This window comes from Bufo gargarizans, chromosome 3 (genome assembly GCF_014858855.1).
Source record: "Bufo gargarizans isolate SCDJY-AF-19 chromosome 3, ASM1485885v1, whole genome shotgun sequence".
Classification (NCBI taxonomy): domain Eukaryota; kingdom Metazoa; phylum Chordata; class Amphibia; order Anura; family Bufonidae; genus Bufo; species Bufo gargarizans.
Genome location: NC_058082.1, coordinates 120,144,436 through 120,167,265, shown reverse-complemented (window position 1 = coordinate 120,167,265; position 22,830 = coordinate 120,144,436). Strand labels below are relative to the sequence as shown.

At 42.5% G+C, this 22,830-nt stretch overlaps 1 protein-coding gene across 1 annotated transcript in view; it reads right to left on the bottom strand.

The window, feature by feature from the left end:
* Positions 1–22,830, bottom strand: part of LOC122932052 (retinol dehydrogenase 7-like) — a 71,292-nt gene that overhangs the window by 16,967 nt on the left and 31,495 nt on the right. The window contains exons 3-4 of the mRNA XM_044286229.1: positions 15,352–15,610; positions 5,644–5,807 (exon numbers count right to left, since the gene is read on the bottom strand). Coding sequence (XP_044142164.1) covers positions 5,644–5,807; positions 15,352–15,610 — 423 coding nt within the window. The remainder of the gene's footprint in view (positions 1–5,643; positions 5,808–15,351; positions 15,611–22,830) is intronic.

Sequence of the window (22,830 nt, the reverse complement as noted above, 5' to 3'; positions counted from 1 at the left end):
GGTGTTTCTGTAAACTACAGAATCAGGGCCATAAATAATGAGTTTTGTTTGGCTGTTAACCCTTGCTTTGTTACAGGAAAAAAAATATTAAAATGGAAAATCTGCCAAAAAAGTGAAATTTTGAAATTGTATCTCTATTTTCCATTGAATCTTGTGCAACACCTAAAGGGTTAACAAAGTTTGTAAAATCAGTTTTGAATACCTTGAGGGGTGTAGTTTCTTAGATGGGGTCACTTTTATGGAGTTTCTACTCTAGGGGGGCATCAGGGGGGCTCCAAATGGGACATGGTGTCAAAAAACCAGTCCAGCAAAATCTGCCTTCCAAAAACCGTATGGCATTCCTTTCCTTCTGCGCCCTGCCGTGTGCCCGTACAGTAGTTTACGACCACATATGGGGTGTTTCTGTAAACTACAGAATCAGGGCCATAAATAATGAGTTTTGTTTGGCTGTTAACCCTTGCTTTGTTACTGGAAAAAAAATATTAAAATGGAAAATCTGCCAAAAAAGTGAAATTTTGAAATTGTATCTCTATTTTCCATTGAATCTTGTGCAACACCTAAAGGGTTAACAAAGTTTGTAAAATCAGTTTTGAATACCTTGAGGGGTGTAGTTTCTTAGATGGGGTCACTTTTATGGAGTTTCTACTCTAGGGGTGCATCAGGGGGGCTTCAAATGGGACATGGTGTCAAAAAAACTGTCCAGCACAATCTGGCTTCCAAAAACCATACGGCGCACCTTTCACTCTACGCCCCGCTGTGTGGCCGTACAGTAGTTTATGGCCACATATGGGGTGTTTCTGTAAACAGTAGAGTCAGGGCAATAAAGATACAGTCTTGTTTGGCTGTTAACCCTTGCTTTGTTAGTGGAAAAAATGGGTTAAAATGGAAAATTAGGCAAAAAAATGAAATTCTCAAATTTCATCCCCATTTGCCAATAACTCTTGTGCAACACCTAAAGGGTTAACGGAGTTTGTAAAATCAGTTTTGAATACCTTGAGGGGTGTAGTTTCTTAGATGGGGTCACTTTTATGGAGTTTCTACTCTAGGGGTGCATCAGGGGGCTTCAAATGGGTACATGGTGTCAAAAAAACTGTCCAGCAAAATCTGGCTTCCAAAAACCATACGGCGCACCTTTCACTCTACGCCCCGCTGTGTGGCCGTACAGTAGTTTATGGCCACATATGGGGTGTTTCTGTAAACAGCAGAGTCAGGGCAATAAAGATACAGTCTTGTTTGGCTGTTAACCCTTGCTTTGTTAGTGGAAAAAATGGGTTAAAATGGAAAATTAGGCAAAAAAATGAAACTCTCAAATTTCATCCCCATTTGCCAATAACTCTTGTGCAACACCTAAAGGGTTAACGGAGTTTGTAAAATCAGTTTTGAATACCTTGAGGGGTGTAGTTTATAGAATGGGGTCATTTTTGGGCGGTTTCTATTATGTAAGCCTCGCAAAGTGACTTCAGAGCTGTAGTGGTCCCTAAAAATTGGGTTTTTGTAAATTTCTGAAAAATTTCAAGATTTGCTTCTAAACTTCTAAGCCTTGTAACATCCCCAAAAAATAAAATATCATTCCCAAAATAATTCAAACATGAAGTAGACATATGGGGAATGTTAAGTCATCACAATTTTTTGGGGTATTACTATGTATTACAGAAGTAGAGAAACTGAAACTTTGAAATTTGCTAATTTTTCCAAATTTTTGGTAAATTAGGTATTTTATTATGCAAAAAAATTAATTTTTTTGACTTTTTTTTACTAGTATCATGAAGTACAATATGTGACGAAAAAACAATCTCAGAATGGCCTGGATAAGTCAAAGCGTTTTAAAGTTATCACCACTTAAAGTGACACTGGTCAGATTTGCAAAAAATGGCCTGGTCCTTAAGGTGAAAATGAGCCCGGTCCTTAAGGGGTTAAATTATCTGCATAGGAATATTGTGATTTCAATTAGTATCTTCATTAAGACTACATGCACATGAACGTATTTTGTTTCCGTGTCCGTTCCGTTTTTTTTGCTGATAGAATGCGGACCCATTAATTTCAATGGATCTGCAAAATAAAACCAATGACATACGGACATCATCCGTTTTTTTTGCAAACCGCAAAACACATACGGTCGTGTGCATGTAGCCATATGCCATCCGTTTTTTGTTTTTTTTCGGATCCATTGTAACAATGCCTAAAATGGACAAGAATAGTACATTTTTTTGGGGGGGCTACGGAACAGATATACTGATGTGAACAGCACACGGTGTGCTGTTCTAATTTTTTGTGGACCCATTGATATAAAAAAAAACGGAAAGGACACGGAAACAGAGTTTGTGTGCATGTAGCCTAAAGGTTATGTTTTAAGAGGCTGGTTCATGCAGTAACAGATTATAATTGTTACATCTGGTGACCTAATTTTTGTAGAGATGCTTATTTTGGAGTGTGACAACTTTTGGTTTGGCAGATGCCTTTTAGCTGCCTAGCTAAAATTTCAACATAAAGTATTTGCGATTGTGAGTTTGGGATCTCGTTGTGGGTCCTCAGGCTCCTCAACCGATCAAAGCTCCTAGTGGTGAGGTTTTTCTGTATTGTTTCATGTGACATACATCCTTGTAGAATATGTTTTTTTAGCAGTTAGCCACATTGACAAAGACATTAACATTCTGGTTGCTGGTATGTTTGTTGTGGTTGATGCTTTGTTTTACATAAGCATTCATTTGACCACTCATATATTTTATATGAATTAGTTACAGGGGCGGACTTGGAACTTAAAGTGGCCCTAGAAAAAAAAATCCCTAAAAGTGGCCCCATTTTGTAGGCAGGTCCAAATTAAGAGAGGGCGTGTCAACACAAGTAGGTGGGATCAACAGTACCATAGTGCAAAACACCATCCCATGAGAACCAAATAACACAGTATAGCATATTATACAGCCCCCAAAAGCTGTCCCTCTGTGGTGGCCATCAATAGCTACCATCTTCTGTCCTCCTCCTCCAGTTGTCTATGAAGCAGGGGGCTTAGGCTACTTTCACACTAGGGGCACGGACCTCCGGCAGGCTGTTTCATCGGGTGAACAGCTTGTCGGATCCGTCCTGCAGCTAGTGAACGTGTGCCCCCTGGACTGCCGCTCCGTCGCGAATAATCTGCACTTAGATGGTTTGGGCTGGGCTTGGGTCACGTGCCGCTGGCCACGTCATGTGACTCTCTTGTTCCTGCTATAATAACAGATTGGTCTAGTTACCCTCACCAGCTTTCTTTATATATTGATACCTTGCTTGTTTTGACCTCGGCTTTGTTTTTTACCTCGATCTCGCTACCTCCATTTGTATTTATCGTGACCTCTTGGCTTCCGACCTCGGCTTTGTTAGTGACCTTGCTATTGTGTTTTTCCCTGTGTACTGCGTGACCTCCTGGTTTTTTACTTTTGCTTCCCTGACTCTGTTCATGGTTTTCCCTTTGCTTTTAGGCCTCTGCACATATTTAAGCTAGGGACTGCCGCCCAGTTGTACGTCGTCAAATAGGACGGGTTGTGCAAGTAGGTAGGGACAGAGGTGCGGGTGGAGTCCAGGGCTGCACTCTTTCCTTCCTTCTGTGACAGTAATTTACTGTTGAGAGCTCATTAGGTACTTGGTCAATGGCAGAGAGGAGGACTTGGGTGGGCCCATGGGGCATCGGCCCACCGGGAAATTTCCCTGTAGGGTTTATGGCCAATCTGCCCCTGATTGGTTATTAATTACAGATAGTCTGTCTGCTGAAGATGCTATTTTTTTTAAAAAATGTTTCAAATGGTCCCCTCCGTTGCACCACTATGCCCTCCCTGTATGTTCTGGTGCCCAATATGCTCATTAGTACCATTGATACAGGGAGAAGGAGACCTCAGCTCTCCTCAGTGGGTGTCTCCTTCTCCCTGGCTGTAATGCTGTCCAATCGCAATGGACAAGCAAGGGAGAAAATGTGCTGTTGCCAAATCTCATGAGAACCGGCTATGTAAGCAAGTATAGAATATTAATTTTGGGGAACAACTTTTTTTTTCTTTTACATTTTTAATAGTTTCTTTAGGGAACTTGAACAAACAATCATTAAATTACTTCTCTCATATCCTCCAAAGCATTTGCATTGGAGTCTGTATAGAAGGGTCTCCATATGAACCTATCTGCGGCATCCTCGGATCATTCAGAAGGATGGAGGCTGCTGCACACACTATTCTGCTCCCCCAATCCCTGCTAGGGAGAGATGTTGCACAGCCAAGGGCATCTGAGGGGTTAAATGTGTACGATCAATGTTATTGTCAATCGCATACATTAGCCCCAGGTGTCTGTTATTTAAAACAGCAGGCACCTGGCAGGTATTGCACTCACTGCGCTCCCGAGCTGGTGCCATCTTTAAAGGGGTTGTCTGGGTTCAGAGCTGAACCCGGAGATACCCATAATTTCACCCAGGCAGCCCCCCTGATGTTAGCATCGGAGCATTTCATGCTCTGATGCTCTCCCTTGTCCTATGCAGGATTGCGCAGGGCAAGGGCTCTTTTATTTACCATAACACACTGCCGGGTGGAGGCTTCCGCCTAGCAGTGTGTTTGGTGACATCATCCACTGTGATGGGCCGGCTTTAGCGCTGCTCTAGCCGTTTTACAAGCTTGGGCAGCGCTAAAGCCCGCCCATCAGTGCCGGTGATGTGACCAGGCTCACTGTTGGGCAGAAGCCTCCGCCTGGCAGGCCTAAGCAGAGCCCGGTTCGTCACAGGAACTCCAGAAAATGCCTTTGCCCTGCACGAATCAGCGTAGGGCAACGGAGAGCTTTGGAGCAGTGGCGTACATAGAGAAATAAGGGCCCAATAGCAAGGTTCAAACTAGGCCCCCCACACAGGACATAAGGGTTTCCGCCTAAACCCTTTACAATGAACCCTGGGCCATTTTTATCTCTGCCTCGTTTGCTAAAAGTTGTTCCTTTAGAGGGTAGAGTCCTGACCAGGTTTTCACCCCAGTAGAAGAGGAGATGATCCCAACTGGGCCCCATAGCAGTCGCATGGTCTGCCGCTATGGTAGTTACTCTCCTGGTGGGAATTTGGGAAGGGCTGAAAGGGAATCTGTCACTAGCAACCTCCCTTTAAGCCTTGTTTACTTCATCACATTTGAAATGCTTTGGAATCCTTAGTGCTCACTGATACACTGGTAAGAAAACTATTTGGCTATGCCTTTGTGAAGCCCTAGGGTGTTATGGTGTATGGGCTCTTTCACACTTGCGGCAGGACGGATCCGGCAGGCTGGTCTCCCTGTCGGATCCGTCCTTCCGCTATTTCGCCGAGCCGCCGGACCGCCGCTCCATCCCCATTGACTATAATGGGGACGGGGGCTGAGCTCCGGCCCAGCACGGCGGTGCACGGTGAAAGCCGCCGGACTAAAAAGTCAGACATGCAGGACTTTTTAGTCCAGCGGCTTTCGTCGTGCTGCGCCGGAGCTCAGCCCCCGTCCCCATTATAGTCAATGGGGACGGAGTGGCGGTCCGGCGGCTCGGCGAAACAGCGGAAGGATGGATCCAACAGGGAGACCAGCCTGCCGGATCCGTCCTGCCGCAAGTGTGAAAGAGCCCTATGTCTGTTCTTCAAATACCAACAAAGTCACACAAGAAGATTAGTTCAATTACAGTAAACATACTCACTTTTCTTGAAATACTCTACTCCATAACTTTTCTTGACTTCTTCTGATGCTTGCTCCCATGTGAGTTTAACATTTTGCATTTGTAACTCTGGATTTGTTACCTCGGTTTTGAAAAAGCCAGGCTCAATTATAGAAACCTTCACTCCAAATGGAAGCATTTCTCGTCTGAAAAACAGGGGAAATATAAATATGTAGGGGTAGATTTATTAGAACCAATGGAAAGGAAAACTGGCCTAATGCCCATAGCAACGAATCAGATTCATCTTTCATTTTTAGAGCTCGAGTCATTTGTAAATTTAAAGGTGGAATCTGTTGTTTTTTTCCACCCTCTAAATCTCTGTGGGTGACAATTAAGTGAGGTGCAAGGGACTATTTGCAAATGAGCGTTAGTCCACTTCCTGGTCTTTGTATTGTGAGTATGCAGATAGATCTGATGGTACAGTGAGTGAACACTTGGCTGGTCTCACGTGAATTATATGCTTTTATACATCTATGCTTGTGAGTATAATAAATATTTATACGGCAGAATTGCCTACAGGACTTCACTATGGAGCACACTTCCTTTGCGCGGTGACTAATGGGTGCAAACTACAAGAGCAACAGAAAAAACTAACACTGTGATTGATGTGCCTGCATTTTCTTCTACGCTTGTGAGTACAATTCTTTGCAAGTGTGTGTGAATACTGACCACAATACTTCACTATTAGTGCGGTTTTTGGCATTCCACAGGGCTCTTAATGTTGAGAAGGCATCTGTGGGAATTGATGTTTTACCCGTGTGTATAAAGTTGGATGGCTCTGGAAGAAAGTGGTTACTGGTAGGGATCCCGCGGTCAACTGAAAAAAATACAGTGAGTTATCCAAATTCCCCAAATGTTCCTTTTACAACTCGTACAGCCTGTGGCTGCTTTTTAGGCACTGTCAGTAAGGCTACTTTCACACAAGCGTTGTTAGAATCCGGCAAACCGTATGCAAATGGATAGCTTTTCTTTCCGGATCCGTTAGATGGATCCGGTGATATAACGGATCCATCTTATCCGGTTTCAAACGGAATAACGGATCCAATATTGAATTTTTTTCAAAAGCGAAACTAGCTCCTCTTATATACCGGCGCAGGCCGGAAAACCGGATCCGGAGATGCGGCAATTTTCCAGAACAAGCAAGTGTGGTATTGTTCTGGGATTTTGGCTGGAAAAAATACTGCAGCAAACCGCGGTATTTTGTGCGGTCACATACCGTACAAGGGACGGAACGTAAGACATCCTGATGCATACTGAACGGATTGCTTTCCATTCAGAATGCATTAGGACAAAACTGATTCATTTTTTCCGGTATTGAGACCCTTTACCGGATTTCAATATCGGAAAAGAATAACACTAGTGTAAAAGTACCCTAAGATGCAATAAAAATATATTTGTACCGTGTTTGACAGTAAATAGAAAAATGAGATTCCTTATTAGTTGATACCTTTTAATGGCTAACTGAAAAGATAATGAAAAATGTACAAGCTTTCAACGTTAGCTATTAAAATATATCAACTAATAAGGAATCACATTTTTTGTATTTAGCAAGATACAGAGACCACGAAAACTTGCATTTTCTAAAGGATTTGGCTGATTTTGCCAAATGGAGACAGTGTATTTTTCATTTTTTGCTACATTTCAAGTGCCATATCTTTTTCACATTTTCATACATGTTGTGGTGTGAGGTTTTGTTTTGGGGTGTTTTTTTCTGTGGCTGGTTGTGGAACTACTGGTTCTTCAGTATCAGACTTTTCTACACTCCAATCCAGCCTAGGGGTGCAATTCTCACAAGACTTGTCAACAATGTAGACAGAGACACAATCTATAACACTGGTGAATAAAAGAGATCCTAAAGCCTTTTCTCTACCCGCCAAGGGCTGTGGAGTTTAGAAGCCATAAAATGTGCATTACCTCCACAGACTGCTTCACGCACTCTCCTCTTTGGCTGCTCAACCTTATGAGTATGTTTCTTTTTCCCCAAACTCAGTCTGGTAGGTTCCCTGGAGTTCTTCTCTGGACTCCTAAATTTGACCATGTAGACCACAGGACCTAGGCTCCTGTCAGCTGCTCAGCATGCCAACATCTACCTCCGACTAACAGGAAATTACGAAGCCCAGATTAGTGTTGACATTCTTGGAGACATTTGTCAAGGGCCTGGGATTAACCCTATCATTCTGTCAGAGATTATCTACAATTAACAGTATAACACCTAATAAAACATTAAAAAACATTTTATTAGTGGTGGTGCACTGGGTCACTGCATATGTAAGTGAGTTGTATTGTGCTTTGTACTAACTGTACGTAATCAAATGCACTAAATGCAAATCTGCAATGTTAATTGCTTTGTGGAACCATAGATGGAGTTAAATGCATGAAGCAAGTCTATGTGTGGGTGAGACCACATGCATTGCCCAGGGAGTTAGTTTAGCTCAGTAAGACTGCAGGCCTCAGGGAGCTGTTTCAAGTAATGGTAATTTGACCTTGGTGAGGGTTTGCGCAGCAAGTAGGATGAGTGGTAGAGAGACTGCTGAATTAACAACAGACATCTTAGCCTAATCAGAAGCAGGGAGAAGCCCAAAAAGAGCAGAGAGAAGTGAGAGGGATTTTTAACCTTAGTTCGTATACTCTTGCAGATAAAGAAAAAGAGGTTCTAGAGAAGGGGTTAAAATTTGCACCAACCAATAGATTAAATAAGTTTGAAGCTTTCCTTGATGTTCCACAAATATATTAGAAAACTTAATATTGCCAGATATTGTCTAAGTAATCACCTCTTATCAAAAATAATGAGGTTGAATATAAAATGATTCATACACAATAGCGGGAGAAGTCCATAAATAAAGATAATGAGTGTATTGAGGCGTTTAAAAGAGGGCTTCTTAGGGAATTAGATAAAATGGATACTAGGCTGAAATACCACAACCTTACATTAGAAGAAAAATTAGCTCTCAAAAAACTTGAATCTACCACAACCTTACATTAGAAGAAAAATTAGCTCTCAAAAAACTTGAATCTAACCCAAACATTGTCATCAAGCCGGCAGATAAGTGGGGGTGGAGGGGGAGAGAATGATAATAATGGATTTAGAAAAATATGAAGAAGAACTCCAGAGGCTGTTATCTGATGGTGATACTTATCAAATATATATATATATATATATATATAAAAAAAACTACAATGGAATGCAAAAGGCAAATAGATGAGTTGCTTTGGGAGGGCCATAAAAATGGGATTATCAACAAAAAGGAATTTGATTATTTTACTATTAAGTTTCCAGTGACCCCTGTCATATATCACTTGCCGAAGATCCATAAAAGTCTTACCAATCCCCGGGGAGATCCATAGTCTCAGGGATTCATTCATTTACAAGTAGACTGACTATATAGATTTTTTTCCTCTAAAAGTATGTCACCCGGGCTCCCTCCTATGTCAAGGACACAAACAATGTCATTGAGTTAATGAAAAACCTGGGACAGAGTCGAGAGAACACGTGGCTCGCTACGGTAGATGTAACATCATTATACACGATTATCCCAAAGGAATTGGGACTCAGGGCAATTGAGGAGAATGATCCTGAAATTTGAATCAACAAGGAGAACGTTTTTTAGATTGTGTAGACCTTCTTAGTCACAATTATTTTTCTGGTTAAAAAATACATATTATTTACAGCGGGACCGCAATGGGGGTGAAATTCACCCCAAGTTTCGCTAACCTTTTCATGGCCCTCTGGGAAAAAGAAATAATTCATCCTATCATAGAGAAACAAAAACTAAAAGTGGAGAACTGCGGGTTTGGAAACGTTATATCGACGATTATTTATTAATATGGGAAGGAGAACAACAGGGATTGATAAATCTCATTACAGCTCTTAATAAAATAATAGGAATCTCAAATTTACAAGTAACATCAGCGCCACTTCCTAGATCTAACTATTTTTATTGATGACAATGTCTTTAAAACAAAAACCTTCTTTAAAGAGACCAATGTAAATGCATATATTGCAACTACCAGTTGCCATTATGGCCCCTGGCTAAAAAATATATCAAAAAGAACAATTCAAGAGACTTTATCGCAATTGTACGGACATCAGTGACCATAAAATACAAAGTCGTCATTCATGAGCGGTTTGTAGAAAAAGTATATCTAGAAAAGGTTTTGACCATCTGTTGTAAAAATATAGCGGAAAGTGGAAGATTGGGGGAAAAAAGGGCGAACAAAATGTAAAGGATTTCTGTTTCACCTTTCTTACCCAATATAATATGAGTGTCGGGTTTTATGAAAAAGGCCATTAAGAAAAATTGGGTGGTTTCAAAAAATGACCAAATTTTGGGAGAGGATATTTTGGATCAACCAGAGATCATATATAAAAAAGCCCAGAACCTGTGCCAGCATCTGGTGCATAGTTTCATTCCAACCGAAAACGTTAAAAGGAAAGGGAACAAATTCACATGGTGCGGCTTTTGCCTCCCGTGTAAAAACAGGGTCAAAGGAAATGGAATCAGAGGTGTACAAGCAATTCACTCAAATAAAAAAGATTGGATTTTAAAATAAAGGGGGAAATTACGTGTGAATGTACAGGGGTTGTCTATCTATTGGAGTGCCCTTGTGGCACTGGCTTTAAGTTGCGACCCCTTAAAATGTGAGAGTGGGGAAAGTGCAGGTGCAGTTTTTGTTGTACCTATCATGTGAACAGCACCCAGTGGATAGAAAGTATTTGGTGTGCTATTTAATGTTGAAAGGATTAGCTTGTAGGTGAGGAGGGTGCGGTCCCTGGTCTCTGGAGTATAGCATGCAAACAGATCTCCTTGAGCGAACAAGAGAGGGAGGGATAGCTATCTCTTGTGAATAAAAGATGTGTAATTTTCTACTGGTCAGAGTGAACCATGTGATCGGAGTAGTGGTAAATGGGAGTTTGTAGCTTTGAACGAGATAATACATTTTTCACTTTTTAGAACTTTGATGGATAAATTATGCGTATTGAGAGTGAATTATTTTTTATTTATTTTTTTCCAAAGTACAAAAAGACAAATACATTAATAATCATGAACCGTCCAAAGGGCCCATGTTACAAAACGATATCATATGTTAACATTCTCCCTTTGGATTAACATTCACATTAAACTTTAACCCCAAATACCGGAACCCACCCCATTGAGAAGAGAGAGAGGAAAAAAAAAAACATGTTAACTCAGGCTTCTCGGCCCTGATTCAACCATTTCTTCCAAATATTATCTATTTTTCTCTGTCTGTCACTCAATCTCTCTGTAACCTGTTCCATTCTGATCAGATTAAGCACAGCTTCCTGCCACTGTCCTACTGTAGGGGGATCTTTATTTATCCATTTCCGAAGTATCAACAATCTGGCCTGGAATAATACTTTAGTGAATTTATATATTCTATTTGATTGTTCTTTTCTGTATTTATTTAAATTAACTGATATCCTAACTGCATTTTTTAGCTGGAGATATTTAAAGCTATCTTTTTGAGGGATCCCAAACTCCATTGTCAAAGAAGAGAAGTCCTTCAAGTTATCCCCCTCAAATATTTGCGCTAAATATTTTACCCCCTTTTTTCCCCAATCTATATAGGATTTGATCTTTTGCACTTCCTTTAGGTTTACATTTTTCCAAATAGGTGTGTAGTGCAGATACCCCTTAATATCCATAATTTTTTTAAGTTCCACCCATGTGTTTCCCATTAAATTCATTATATTATTTCCTGTGCTATTTTTCCCCAATGTTCCTGACTCCAAAATCTCTAAATAGTTTGTGTCCCCAATCCACCCGATTTTTGTTAACTCCTCCCTCCCCACCATTCCTTTTAATGTTCCATTTATCTGAATATATTGTGTTATTAAATAATAAAAAAAACAATTTGGAACTGCTAAACCACCATCTCTTACTGGAAGCTGAAGAACCTCTCTCCTTAGCCTGGGAGTATTACCTTTCCAGATAAACTCCCCCATTAAACTATCTAACAACCTAAAGAGTTTTTTCGACAACCACATTGGGGAGTTTTGTAGGACATATAATATTTTTGGAGTGTGAATTTATAAATATGAAATTAATTGTTTTTAGAGAAATTGTTTTTATATGGATACTGGATGGGGGGAGATGGGGATATGGTTTTGAAGATATAAAAAGACGGTGGAGCCCCTAAAGAAGGTGGAGTATTCGCCCCTGACGAAGCATAAGTGAAACCTGGGTCGGGCAGGAATACGAGGGTGATTCTATTGTTGATGAGCTTTTAACTTTATCACGTTTGTGAGTATAAATAAAACCCTTTATATGCGACTCTATCGATGGTGCTTCACTATCTATGTGCCTTTCTGATACTTCACAGAGTAACTTACCCAGAGGGACACTGTCTCGTGTGAAGATTGATGTTCCTTTTCCTGGCTCTGCAACATACCTATGACCTGAACATAGGAGGAATCCTTCCTGAAAATTGAGAAGCAGAGCGGTCCTACACAACGTATATAGAAGCAGGGAGTGACTGGAGCCTGAGGATGTTTGGGGACTGATTTGCTGCCATGTGAGACAGTGATAGACAACAAATCACAGTAGTATTTATAGGGTTAGAAAAGTATCAATATAATGTATCACAGAGAAAAATGACTTTTCATATAAAACATAACTTTTACATGTGAGACAGTGATAGAGAGCATCGTGAGTCTGAGACTGTTGTCCAGGGGAGCCAGAGACAATGTATCATGTCAAGAGCATAATAGCAGTCCATAAGAAAGTTCATCATTTTATTGAGGACTGGTTTCCCTGTGGATGGTTGGTAGGTAATTCCTAAGAAAGATAGCAGTCACCAGAACCCTTAGGCCTCTTTCAGACGGGCGTTGCGGGAAAATGTGCGGGTGCGTTGCGGGAACACCCGCAATTTTTCTGCGCGAGTGCAAAACATTGTAATGCGTTTTGCACTCGCACGATAAAAATCGCGCATGTTTGGTACCCAAACCCAAACTTCTTCACAGAAGTTCGGGCTTGGGATTGATTTTCTGAAGATTGTATTATTTTCCCTTATAACATGGTTATAAGGGAAAATAATAGCATTCTGAATACAGAATGCATAGTAAAATAGCGCTGGAGGGGTTAAAAAAATAAAACATTATTTAACTCACCTTAATCCACTTGCTCGCGTAGCCGGCATCTCCTTCTGTCTTGATCTTAGCTGTCTGCAGCAACAGGACCTTTGGTGACGTCACTCCGGTCATCACATGATCCATCACATGATCTTTTACGATGGTGATGGATCATGTTTTGGATCATGTGATGACCGGAGTGACGTCACCACAGGTCCTGTTGCTGCAGACAGCTAAGATCAAGACAGAAGGAGATGCCGGCTACGCGAGCAAGTGGATTAAGGTGAGTTAAATTCTTTTTTATTTTTTTTAACCCCTCCAGCGCTATTTTACTATGCATTCTGTATTCAGAATGCTATTATTTTCCCTTATAACCATGTTATAAGGGAAAATAATAATGATCGGGTCTCCATCCCGATCGTCTCCTAGCAACCGTGCGTGAAAATCGCACCGCATCCTCACTTGCTTGCGGATGCTTGCGATTTTCACGCAACCCCATTCCTTTCTATGGGGCCTGCGTTAAGTGAAAAAAACGCATAAAATAGAGCATGCCGCGATTTTCACGCAACGCACAAGTGAACAGCCTCATAGAAATGAATGGGTCGGTATTCAGTGCGGTTGCAATTCGTTCAACTCGCGCATCGCATCTGTGCGGAATACTCGCCCGTGCGAAAGCGGCCTTAGGCCTCTTTCAGATGGGCGTTGCGGGAAAATGTGCGGGTGCGTTGCGGGAACACCCGCGATTTTTCCGCGCGAGTGCAAAACATTGTAATGCGTTTTGCACTCGCGTGAGAAAAATCGCGCATGTTGGTACCCAAACCCGAACTTCTTCACAGAAGTTCGGGTCTGGGATCGGTGTTCTGTAGACTGTATTATTTTCCCTTATAACATGGTTTAAGGGAAAATAATAGCATTCTGAATACAGAATGCATAGTGCAATAGGGATGGAGGGGTTTAAAAAAATAAATACATTTTTTTTAACTCACCTTAGTCCACTTGATCGCGTAGCCCGGCATCTCTTCTGTCTCCTTTGCTGAACAGGACCTGTGGTGAGCATTCATTTCAGGAACAGGACCTGTGGTGACGTCACTCCGGTCATCACATGATCCATCACCATGGTAAAAGATCATGTGATGGAACATGTGATGACCGGAGTGACGTCACCACAGGTCCTGTTCAGCAAAGGAGACAGAGGTGGACTAAGGTGAATTAAATTCTTTTTTATTTTTTTTAACCCCTCCAGCGCTATTGTACTATGCATTCTATATTCAGAATGCTATTATTTTCCCTTATACCATGTTATAAGGGAAAATAATAATGATCGGGTCTCCATCCCGATCGTCTCCTAGCAACCATGCGTGACAATCGCACCGCATCCGCACTTGCTTGCGGATGCTTGCGATTTTCACGCAACCCCATTCATTTCTATGGGGCCTGGTTACGTGAAAAACGCACAAAATAGAGCATGCTGCGATTTTCACGCAACGCATAAGTGATGCGTGAAAATCACCGATCATGTAAACAGCCCTATAGAAATGAATGGGTCGGTATTCAGTGCGGGTGAGATGCGTTCAACTCATGCATCGCATCCGCGCGGAATACTTGCCTGTGTGAAAGGGGCCTTAGAGAACCATGACATCCATATGCAAGGGCTTAGATTAAACTCAGGATAGATAAGAAAGAGGCTTAACACACAACTGTAATAGAGTGTGAAAGATTTAACACAGAAAAGGATCGAGTAGGCTGCATTGTACTGTTACAGGCAAGATGTACAAGCCAAATGATAGGGCGTTATTAATAATAACCAATTGCAAATCTGTTTTGTTTGTAAAAATGTGTTCAAAGGCGTCCACAACCTTCAACTGATTTATTGGCATCACTAATCTAGAGGTGTCAGTCCTATTATTGTGATATATGTATCTACAATGACAAAGAAAATAGTCCTTAAAGGGCTTCTGTCACCCCCCCCCCCCCCCCAAAAGTCATTTTTCATTTTTGGGCTAACTAGAATCCTTATAGTGCGATTATTCAATATATAGTGCTCTTATATTTTTCTGTGGTTTTGTTTCTTTAAAAATGGCACTTTTATAATATGTTAATTACCTGGCTACCAGCAAGTAGGGAGGTTGCTTGCTGGTAGCCGCCGCATCCTCCTTTAAAAAAAATTGTCAAAAGATAGTCTCCTAGCAACCGTGCGTGAAAATCGCACCGCATCCGCACTTGCTTGTGATTTTCACGCAGCCCCAATTACTTCTATGGGGCCTGCATTGCGTGAAAAATGCTCAAAATAGAGCTTGCTGCGATTTTCACGCAGCGCACAAGTGATGCGTGAAAATCACCGCTCATGTGAACAGCCCCATAGAAATGAACGGGTCCGGATTCAGTGCGGGTGCAATGCGTTCAACTCACATCGCATCTTTGCGGAAAACTCGCCCGTGTGAAAGGGGCCTAACAGAAAGAAAATAAGAAAGAACTGCATGGACAGCCCATTACAGAAGATAGCAGCAATAAAGGGAAAAGAAATACAAAATTACAGCTACCTTCATAAATGATTATTTTATAGGATATTAATGCAGATCCCTTTAAAAGAAGATACATACCGAAGACTGTCAGAAAAGGATTCTACTCCAAACTTTGATATGCAGTATCCTCCACCACAGATACTTATTCTGCCAGCCACACTGCCTACATTCACAACACGGCCTTGTGCTTTCCGTATCATTGGCAACATATTAAGTGTCACGTCAATAACTCCTATCAGATTTACTTTCAGAATCTTCAAGAAGTCATCTGTAGTCAACCATTCATTAATACCTCCTGGAACACCAATGCCTGCATTGTTCACCAGACCCCAAAGACCTGAAAAGAAAAAGTTAGACAATTGCATTAAAGTGGTATTCCCATCACAAACCATGGGGGAATATCGCTAGGATATGCCCTCATTGTCTGATAGGTGTGGGTCCCACCTCCAGCCACCGCCAAGCGCTCTTCCCATACAAGTGAATGGGAGCACACCTCTCCTATTCATTTCTATGAGGGCGACGGAATTAGCCGAGCCAACACCGCTCCTTTCTCGGTGTAGGTGCGGGTCCCAGAGATCTTAGTGATATCCCCTTATTGTCTGTAATGGGAAAACCCCTTTAAGTTACATGTTTTAAATCAATTCTAAAATGAAACAGAAAAAAATAATGTTAAAGTGAACATGTCATCTTGCTGTGTAATCTGTGGTGCTTACAGAGCAGATTGATATTTAGTTTTGTGCAAGGTCCTACTGAGTGATTGATAACCTCCCCATATCAGTGTACATAAAGAAATAACTGTCAATCACTAAGTAGTATCGTCCACTAGACTCCTAAACCCAAAATTAGTAGATATTTAAATGAATACATTACAAGATATATATATATATATAGAGAGAGAGAGAGAGAGAGACTGACTCCAGGTTGTTCCGGACGCAACAATATCACATATGTCTATTTTCTTTGTTAATTTGTTTCAGTTTATATATATATATATATATATATATATATCCTAGCAGAAGGACCCGGCTTCGCACGGGTATATTTTATCTATTTCATTTTATGTTTCCGTGTGTCGTTTCCCCCATAACAGTGACCTCTACAGTACCCACCCCTTTAACAATTACATCCACAGTGCCCGCCCCTTAAACATTGACCTCCACAGTGCCTGCCCTTTTAACAATGACCTTCACAGTGCCTGCCTCTTTAACAGTGACATCCACAGTGCCCGCCCCTTTAAAAGTGACTTTTACAGTGACCACCCCTTTAACAGTGACTTCCACAGTGCCTGCCCCTTTAAAAGTGACTTTCACAGTGATTGCCCCTTTAACAGTGACTTTCACAGTGACCGCCCCTTTAACAGTGACTTTCACAGTGACCGCCCCTTTAACAGTGACTTTCACAGTGACCTCCCATTTAACAGTGACTTTCACAGTGACCTCCCCTTTAACAGTGACTTTTCACAGTGACTGCCCCTTTAACAGTGACTTTTACAGTGGCCGTCCCTTTATCAGTGACTTTCACAGTGTGTCGTAAAAAGATAGACAGTTTCCCCCATAACAGTGACCTCTACAGTACCCACTCCTTTAACAATTACATCCACAGTGCCCGCCCCTTAAACATTGACCTCCACAGTGCCTGCCCTTTTAACAATGACCTTCACAGTGCCTACCCCTTTAACAGTGACATCCACAGTGCTCGCCCCTTTAAAAATGACTTTTACAGTGACCACCTCTTTAACAGTGACTTTCACAGTGACCGCCCCTTTAACAGTGACTTTCACAGTGGCCGCCGCTTTAACAGTGACATCCACAGTGCCCGCCCCTTTAAAAATGACTTTTACAGTGACCACCCCTTTAACAGTGACTTTCACAGTGACCGCCCCTTTAACAGTGACTTTCACAGTGGCCGCTCCTTTAACAGTGACTTTCACAGTGGCCGCCCCTTTAACAGTGACTTTCACAGTGAACGCCCCTTTAACAGTGACTTTCACAGTGAACGCCCCTTTAACAGTGACTTTCGCAGTGCCCACCATTTTAACAGGGACATTCCTAGCGCCCGCCCCTTTAATAACAGTGATCTCCACAGTGTACGCCCATTTAATAACAGTGACCTCCACAGTGCCCGCCCCTTTGACAGTGACCTCCCCTTTAGCATTGACCACCCCTTTAACAGTGACCTTCATAGTGGTCGCCCCTTTAACAGTGACTTCCACAGTGCCTGCCCCTTTAAAAGTGACTTTCACAGTGACCTCCCATTTAACAGTGACTTTCACAGTGACATCCCCTTTAACAGTGACTTTTCACAGTGACCTCCCCTTTAACAGTGACTTTTCACAGTGACTGCCCCTTAAACAGTGACTTTTACAGTGGCCGTCCCTTTATCAGTGACTTTCACAGTGACCACCCCTTTAACAGTGATTTTCACAGTGACCGCCCCTTTAACAGTGACTTTCACAGTGGCCGCCCCTTTAACAGTGACCGCCCCTTTAACAGTGACTTTCACAGTGACCGCCCCTTTAACAGTAACTTTCACAGTGACCGCCTCTTTACTCTTTAACAGTGACTTTCACAGTGGCCGCCCCTTTAACAGTGACTTTCACAGTTCCCACCCCTTTAACAGGGACATTCATAGCACCCGCCCCTTTGATAACGGTGACCTCCACAGTGTACGCCCATTTAATAACAGTGACCTCCACAGTGCCCGCCCCTTTAATACCAGTGACCTCCACTTTGCCCCCCCTTTAAAAACAGTGACCTCCCCAGTGCCCTCCCTTTTAAGCAGTAAAGAAAAATGGCTGTGTTGTTATGGAAACCTTGAGTAAAACGGTGTTTATGGCAGTTGGGATTTGAAGAGAAAGACTTGCAGGCTTGTATTGACTAATGTGGGTAATTTTTTGGGAATATCTTAGGAATGGTATGTCCAAGAGAACCGGTCTAAAACCTTCCCAGACACCTGATGTACCTGTGTGCCAAATTTGGTGAAGATCGGTCCAGTCATTTGGTCACACATAAAGAACGTCCAGACAGACAGACGTCTAGACAGACAGACAGAGAAACTCATTTTTATATATATATATATAAGAGATCAATCTACTCAGCTCCTCCTGCTCTATAACATTCTGCAGATTGTGTTCAGTTTGGCAGGTTCCCCTTAAAATCTTAACACATTGGGGTTCATTTATCAAACTGGTGTAAAGTATAACTGGCTTAGTGCCCATAGCAACTAGGGATGAGCGAATTTCATATTTTGAAATTCGTTTTTGCTTCGTGTTGTGGTATTTACTAGAGGTGGGACGACGAATCCGTTGAATCCACAAATCCCTCGAATTTTGCAGGATTCGTGGGATTCGTGGACTCGAATCCTGACGTAATTCACGAAATTTGAATCCGCCATTCATTTTGACCGCTCATGGGCATGTACATTTCTTCTAAACTGTAATCGGTATACTCTGACCTGGTCTTGCAGTAACTTTAACTTTTAATCAGCGCTTGCTCGGTAACAACTAACATGCAGTGCGTGCGGCACGTCTGCTCCTTCCACTTGGCGGCCTGTAGGCTGTAGCCTGGCCCTGTTACCGAAGCTAGCTGAGGAGTGGTGTAAGGTACTAGTAGAGATGAGCGGCCGCTTATATAAAGTGAAATTTACTGCAGGATATGGATTACAGTTTAGAAATGTGACTGTCAAATGTACACTTCTGTGAGCGGCGGGGAGGGGGATCTGTGGCTGACGCTGTTATAAGGAGGGGGATCTGTGGATGACACTGTTATGGTGGGGGGGGGGATCTGTGGATGACACTGTTATGGGGTGGGTTCTGTGGATGACACATATAGCATAAGATGCTATATACAGTATGTGTCATCCACAGATCCCCCTCCACAACAGTGTCATCCACAGATCCCCCTCCATAACAGTGTCATCCACAGATCCCCCTCCACAACAGTGTCATCCACAGATCCCCCATAACAGTGTCACCCACAGATCCCCCCATAACAGTGTCACCCACAGATCCCCCCATAACAGTGTCATCCACAGATCCCCCCCATAAGTGTCATCCACAGATCCCCCTCCATAACAGTGTCATCCACAGATCCCCCTCCACAACAGTGTCATCCACAGATCCCCCATAACAGTGTCACCCACAGATCCCCCCATAACAGTGTCCTCCACAGATCCCCCCATAACAGTGTCATCCACAGATCCCCCCCATAAGTGTCATCCACAGATCCCCCTCCATAACAGTGTCATCCACAGATCCCTCTCCATAACAGTGTCATCCACAGATGCCTCCATAACAGTGTCATCCACAGATCCCCCCATAACAGTGTCATCCACAGATCTCCCCCATAAGTGTCATCTACACATCCCCCTCCATAACAGTGTGTCATCCACAGATCCCCCTCCATAACAGTGTCATCCACAGATGCCTCCATAACAGTGTCATCCACAGATCCCCCCCATAAGTGTCATCCACAGATCCCCCTCCATAACAGTGTCATCCACAGATCCCCCCCATAAGTGTCATCCACAAATCCCCTTCCATAACAGTGTCATTCACAGATCCCCATAATTCTTATGTACAGGATTCGTAGGATTCGAGAGACGATATATTCGAGAACCTTTTCGGATTCGGATTCGAAAAAAATTGGATTCGTCCCACCTCTAGTACAGGGAGTGCAGAATTATTAGGCAAATGAGTATTTTGACCACATCATCCTCTTTATGCATGTTGTCTTACTCCAAGCTGTATAGGCTCGAAAGCCTACTACCAATTAAGCATATTAGGTGATGTGCATCTCTGTAATGAGAATGGGTGTGGTCTAATGACATCAACACCCTATATCAGGTGTGCATAATTATTAGGCAATTTCCTTTCCTTTGGCAAAATGGGTCAAAAGAAGGACTTGACAGGCTCAGAAAAGTCAAAAATAGTGAGATATCTTGCAGAGGGATGCAGCACTCTTAAAATTGCAAAGCTTCTGAAGCGTGATCATCGAACAATCAAGCGTTTCATTCAAAATAGTCAACAGGGTCGCAAGAAGCGTGTGGAAAAACCAAGGCGCAAAATAACTGCCCATAAAATGAGAAAAGTCAAGCGTGCAGCTGCCAAGATGCCACTTGCCACCAGTTTGGCCATATTTCAGAGCTGCAATATCACTGGAGTGCCCAAAAGCACAAGGTGTGCAATACTCAGAGACATGGCCAAGGTAAGAAAGGCTGAAAGACGACCACCACTGAACAAGACACACAAGCTGAAACGTCAAGACTGGGCCAAGAAATATCTGAAGACTGATTTTTCTAAGGTTTTATGGACTGATGAAATGAGAGTGAGTCTTGATGGGCCAGATGGATGGGCCTGTGGCTGGATTGGTAAAGGGCAGAGAGCTCCAGTCCGACTCAGACGCCAGCAAGGTGGAGGTGGAGTACTGGTTTGGGCTGGTATCATCAAAGATGATCTTGTGGGGCCTTTTCGGGTTGAGGATGGAGTCAAGCTCAACTCCCAGTCCTACTGCCAGTTTCTGGAAGACACATTCTTCAAGCAGTGGTACAGGAAGAAGTCTGCATCCTTCAAGAAAAACATGATTTTCATGCAGGACAATGCTCCATCACACGCGTCCAAGTACTCCACAGCGTGGCTGGCAAGAAAGGGTATAAAAGAAGAAAATCTAATGACATGGCCTCCTTGTTCACCTGATCTGAACCCCATTGAGAACCTGTGGTCCATCATCAAATGTGAGATTTACAAGGAGGGAAAACAGTACACCTCTCTGAACAGTGTCTGGGAGGCTGTGGTTGCTGCTGCATGCAATGTTGATGGTGAACAGATCAAAACACTGACAGAATCCATGGATGGCAGGCTTTTGTGTGTCCTTGCAAAGAAAGGTGGCTATATTGGTCACTGATTTGTTTTTGTTTGTTTTTGAATGTCAGAAATGTATATTTGTGAATGTTGAGATGTTATATTGGTTTCACTAGTAAAAAAAAATAATTGAAATGGGTATATATTTGTTTTTTTTTAAGTTGCCTAATAATTATGCACAGTAATAGTCACCTGCACACACAGATATCCCCCTAAAATAGCTAAAACTAAAAACAAACTAAAAACTACTTCCAAAAATATTCAGCTTTGATATTAATGAGTTTTTTGGGTTCATTGAGAACATGGTTGTTGTTCAATAATAAAATTAATCCTCAAAAATACAACTTGCCTAATAATTCTTAAAGGGATTCTGTCACCAGGATTTCACTTACTGAGCTGTTAACATGACCACATCAGTCTCCATGATTTATATTACAATATACAGGTCCTTCTAAAAAAATTAGCATATTGTGATAAAGTTCATTATTTTCTGTAATGTACTGATAAACATTAGACTTTCATATATTTTAGATTCATTACACACCAACTGAAGTAGTTCAAGCCTTTTATTGTTTTAATATGGATGATTTTGGCATACAGCTCATGAAACCCAAATTTCCTATCTCAAAAAATAGCATATTTCATCCGACCAATAAAAGAAAAGTGTTTTTAATACAAAAAAGGTCAACCTTCAAATAATTATGTTCAGTTATGCACTCAATACTTGGTCGGGAATCCTTTTGCAGAAATGACTGCTTCAATGCGGCGTGGCATGGAGGCAATCAGCCTGTGGCACTGCTGAGGTGTTATGGAGGCCCAGGATGCTTCGATAGCGGCCTTAAGCTCATCCAGAGTGTTGGGTCTTGCGTCTCTCAACTTTCTCTTCCCAATATCCCACAGATTCTCTATGGGGTTCAGGTCAGGAGAGTTGGCAGGCCAATTGAGCACAGTAATACCATGGTCAGTAAACCATTTACCAGTGGTTTTGGCACTGTGAGAAGGTGCCAGGTCGTGCTGAAAAATGAAATCTTCATCTCCATAAAGCTTTTCAGCAGATGGAAGCATGAAGTGCTCCAAAATCTCCTGATAGCTAGCTGCATTGACCCTGCCCTTGATAAAACACAGTGGACCAACACCAGCAGCTGACATGGCACCCCAGACCATCACTGACTGTGGGGACTTGACACTGGACTTCAGGCATTTTGGCATTTCCCTCTTCCCAGTCTTCCTCCAGACTCTGGCACCTTGATTTCTGAATGACATGCAAAATTTGCTTTCATCTGAAAAAAGTACTTTGGACCACTGAGCAACAGTCCAGTGCTGCTTCTCTGTAGCCCAGGTCAGGCGCTTCTGCCGCTGTTTCTGGTTCAAAAGTGGCTTGACCTGGGGAATGAGGCACCTGTAGCCCATTTCCTGCACACGCCTGTACACGGTGGCTCTGGATGTTTCTACTCCAGACTCAGTCCACTGCTTCCGCAGGTCCCCCAAGGTCTGGAATAGGTCCTTCTCCACAATCTTCCTCAGGGTCCGGTCACCTCTTCTCGTTGTGCAGCGTTTTCTGCCACACTTTTACCAACTGTCAAATTGAACGGGGTTAGCCACTGATCGACCTGTGACCGGTGTGGCTTTTGGCTTCCAGGCACAACAGCCACAGCACAGCATGGCAACGTCTCAGCTGGCTCGTCCAATAGGTTCTGGGG